General features: G+C 42.8%; 1 protein-coding gene across 1 annotated transcript; it reads right to left on the bottom strand.

Annotated features, from left to right (window-relative positions):
• Positions 1-1,311: 1,311 nt before the first annotated feature.
• On the bottom strand, positions 1,312-1,746 carry LOC124622193 (molybdenum cofactor biosynthesis protein 1-like). The gene has a single exon (XM_047147844.1). The coding sequence runs from the start codon at positions 1,744-1,746 to the stop codon at positions 1,312-1,314; it is 435 nt and encodes a 144-aa protein (XP_047003800.1).
• Positions 1,747-3,762: the final 2,016 nt, after the last annotated feature.

Here is a 3,762-nt window from a genome sequence, read left to right as displayed (position 1 = left end):
TGTAACCGCAGTACATGAAAAAAGTGACACTCGACATTTGAGTTAACTGAAAGATGAAAGATTAGGGTTTCATGCCCTGCCGATCCTTGTCCCCAAACGGGGACAGCCCGCAAACAGAATTCTACCAACCAGCTTGGACTGAAAACATAACACACAAGAATCGTGCCCGTGAGTGTAGATGACACTCGGAATATCACGCAACACGGATACCCGAGGATGATGTCTGTCAGAGCAGATTGCAGATGAAGCACGAAGGCAGAGGGAACAAATTACAGACCTGCTCCATCTGACGGTCAGTCTCAAGTAGCACTTTGTGAAAGCAACAACTAATGTCACCGAAATATGCGAGGAAGACAATGATGTCTGACTGTGCAAAGGACAACTCGGGAATTTCAGCAAACTTCTGGAAAAACCTGAAGAATTAAGTTGACAGAAACCTGTTCTGGATTGGTAACTTACAAAATAAAACATTTTCAATCTCTGGACAAGTCACACACAAGAAAGATAATAGGCCTTTAAAAAAGAGGATACCATACAGTGTAAAGCTGAAACATGTAAATTAGTCTGGCCAATATGCTCTACACCTGAGCAAAAGTGTCAATGAAGTGGTGCACCTTTTAGGAACTGTTAAAAAAGTGTCATTTTACATCAATGAACACAGCAATGACAACCTGATCCTGGGAGAAAGGAGCTGATACACACTATTTATTTAAGAATGATCACTTCACCTCAACTTTCACAGCATGGGACCATCAAAAATTGAAACAATAGAGCAACACAGAGGACACTACCACACAGCTGGGGGAGGGCACAGAGAGAGAGAGAGATTTGGAATTCGGTACAGTTACGTTGCAAATTTCAAACTCACAGTTATTCATCTAACAGATGTGCTTTTTAAAGGTACGGTTCAAGAAATGCTACACATGCAATGCCCGGGATTGTAGCGACGCCACTGTACTTTGGGAGGAGAGTGACAAAAATACTGACAGTGACAAAACAATGAATGTTAGTGAAGTTAAGAGTGTCTTACATGAAAACTGCAACTGAAAGCTTTGTTTTTGTGTGTAATTTATCTACAGTGTACTACAAAAAAACTGGTTAAGGGTAAATCACATTTTGAAAAGCTTTTGTAAATGGGCAACTTGACAAATTATTTTTAATTAAGTTTCTCTCTTTTTCGAAATTAAAGGTGCAACTTATATTCAGGCCAATTCGATGTGTATATAATTTATGATAACTATGAACAGACTTTGAAATTTGCCTACATCACACCAGGTATACTTAACTTATTTCACTGCCCCACACAGATGCTCATGTCCGGTGGAAGTCTCCTCTAGTTCCCCCACTTTTGGCCAGAAGCATTATTTCAGATATCACAATGTCATGACTCACAGCTTTGCACATATCGTACACTGTTAAGGCAGACACCGATACAGCAGTGAGAGCTTCCATCTCCACACCCGTCTGCCCTCTACACTTTGCCGTGCCAGTTACAATCACACAGTTGAGAGCAGAGTCCAGTTCAATGTCCACAGCCACAGAGGATAAAGATATGTTATGACACAGAGGGATAAGGCTGGACGTCTGCTTGGACCCCACAATTCCCGCCAGGCGAGCAACGCTAAGTACGTCACCTTTCTTCAGGCCATTTTTTCGTACGAGTTTCATCAGTTCGGGTCCCACAAAAACCTTTGCTCGTGCTGCAGCAGTCCGTTCTGTCACCAGCTTCGAACCCACATCGACCATTTTCGCCCTGCCGGTCCGGTCAACATGAGTCAGACTTCCGGACTGTGCTCCCAAACTGCAGAAATGGCAAGAGAAGACAGAGGGCTGTGCTCTGTGTGTTTGTCTTGTTAGGAGTCCTGTATTGCTCATAATGCTTGGGGTACAGGGAAGCAAAAGAAACTGTTTTCTAGATTCAGTCACTACACTCAAATTATGTGACAACAACTGAGACATCTGTGTATCCGACACAAACAGGGGCGAAATATTGGTATCTGAGAAGAAGTACTTTTGAAAATCTTGTTTCTGAAGGTTTAACAACTTCCGACTTTGTGCCTTCACAACATCACTACAGCCATCAAGTTCAGTGCCACCTGGAACAAAAATACAAGCTGTAACAAAGAACTCTTCATAATCTGAAAATAGGTTAACTACAAAAGAATTTTTAAGCATTCGTGTTGAAACACCCCCGATTAATTCCTTTACTGGATTTTGGGTAATTTACCAAAGCCACAAAACAGTTAATTATTATGATATATGACCGTGTGCTTACTGGATGAAAGGCTATTGGTTGTTCTGCGTTGTTCTGCTGTGGTTTCGGGAGTATTTCAACCGAATGCGGCTGTTCTGAGACGGAATAGCTAATGATTGAAAGTTTGTCTATTATTAAGTATCACAAAGGTTGCGATGTACAACTGATATATATTTCCTACTAACACACAAATTCTGAGGCTGTTGCTACCTTTGCCTTACACGTCTAATTGTGGTTATCTCTTTTTATTGATTGCTGATTTTCAGCACTTTGTCACACGCAATGCTGATGGTTAACATTCACAACAATCCTCACTGCAATCCATGGTTGTTGCTGGCTGACGCGGTTGACACGAAACACGTAATTTGGCACTTGTCACTTTCTGTTTCATATCACTCGCGAATCGGCATTAGTGAGAGTCAACCCCACGACGATCAGGGGGACGTGCTCACTCGTCATATTCCAGTGAGTTTTACCATTTACAACTCACTCGACCACCATTCTTGGCCGTCATTCCCGCACTACTTCTCACTCGACACTCTACCATACTACTGCGCACTCAGCACTAGTCTCACTGCCTACTGCAGCGCTCGACAATCGAGTCCTGTCCGCTATCGACCTGGGCGTCAGATACTAGAATCTATGTTTGTGGGATCACGGATCCCTTACAGTGTTCAAGACAAGTTCTTTGAACCTTAATGATCTGTGATGATTCTTTTCTTTCCTAAGCTAAGGTCGAAAATCTGTTTTGTCTGCAGAAGTGTGCAATATGAATATTACACAAAGTTGATAGGAACATCTCACATAAATCTCCTCAGTGGCTGTAGATTTCACAATCTTGCAGGAGTGGATATAAGGGGAGGTCATTGCAATGATGATAACTACCACCCACTTCCCAAACAACATATTATACTGGGGTGCCCTTAAGAAGGCAGCAGTGTGGTGCATTCCGTGCAGAAAGAGATGGGGAATGCTTTATGGTGCTGTCTGTGTGTTCTCTCTCTCTCTCTCTTTCTCTCTGTCCCACGACTCACATTTCAGCCACTTCCAACCCTCGTATCTGGCACAGGCCACTGTGTCTGCTTCTGACTCTGCCTAGTAGAATTTATGCGGTCGGAAAGCTATCGCTGTTGCTTTCTAATGTAATACTTGTCATGTTTCCTTTATGCCAGCCATTGTGAACACTAATGGCTAAGTAACCTCACCATACCTAAATGCCTTGTATCGTACACGCACCCCAAAATGCACACTACAGACAGATGTGGCAGAACGACACGATGTCTTTATATTTTTTACTTCACCAATTTCCAAATGCACACATAACTTTTGGAGAAGGAGGTAGCATGGAAACAGAAGTGTGTCAAAAATGCCAAGTTCTTCCAGCAATGACAAGCTACATGTAATAAAGGACACTTTTCAGTTGCTCGTGCTAGGGTCTGCCCACAAGGACATGCTTTTGGTCTGATTGACAACATTCCAGCCGGGTAAAGCTGCACACCACTGGGTCG

This window comes from Schistocerca americana, chromosome 1 (assembly GCF_021461395.2).
Source record: "Schistocerca americana isolate TAMUIC-IGC-003095 chromosome 1, iqSchAmer2.1, whole genome shotgun sequence".
NCBI lineage: Eukaryota > Metazoa > Arthropoda > Insecta > Orthoptera > Acrididae > Schistocerca > Schistocerca americana.
The sequence above is the reverse complement of the archived record's forward strand: the minus strand, read 5'-3'. Positions and strand labels throughout refer to the sequence as shown.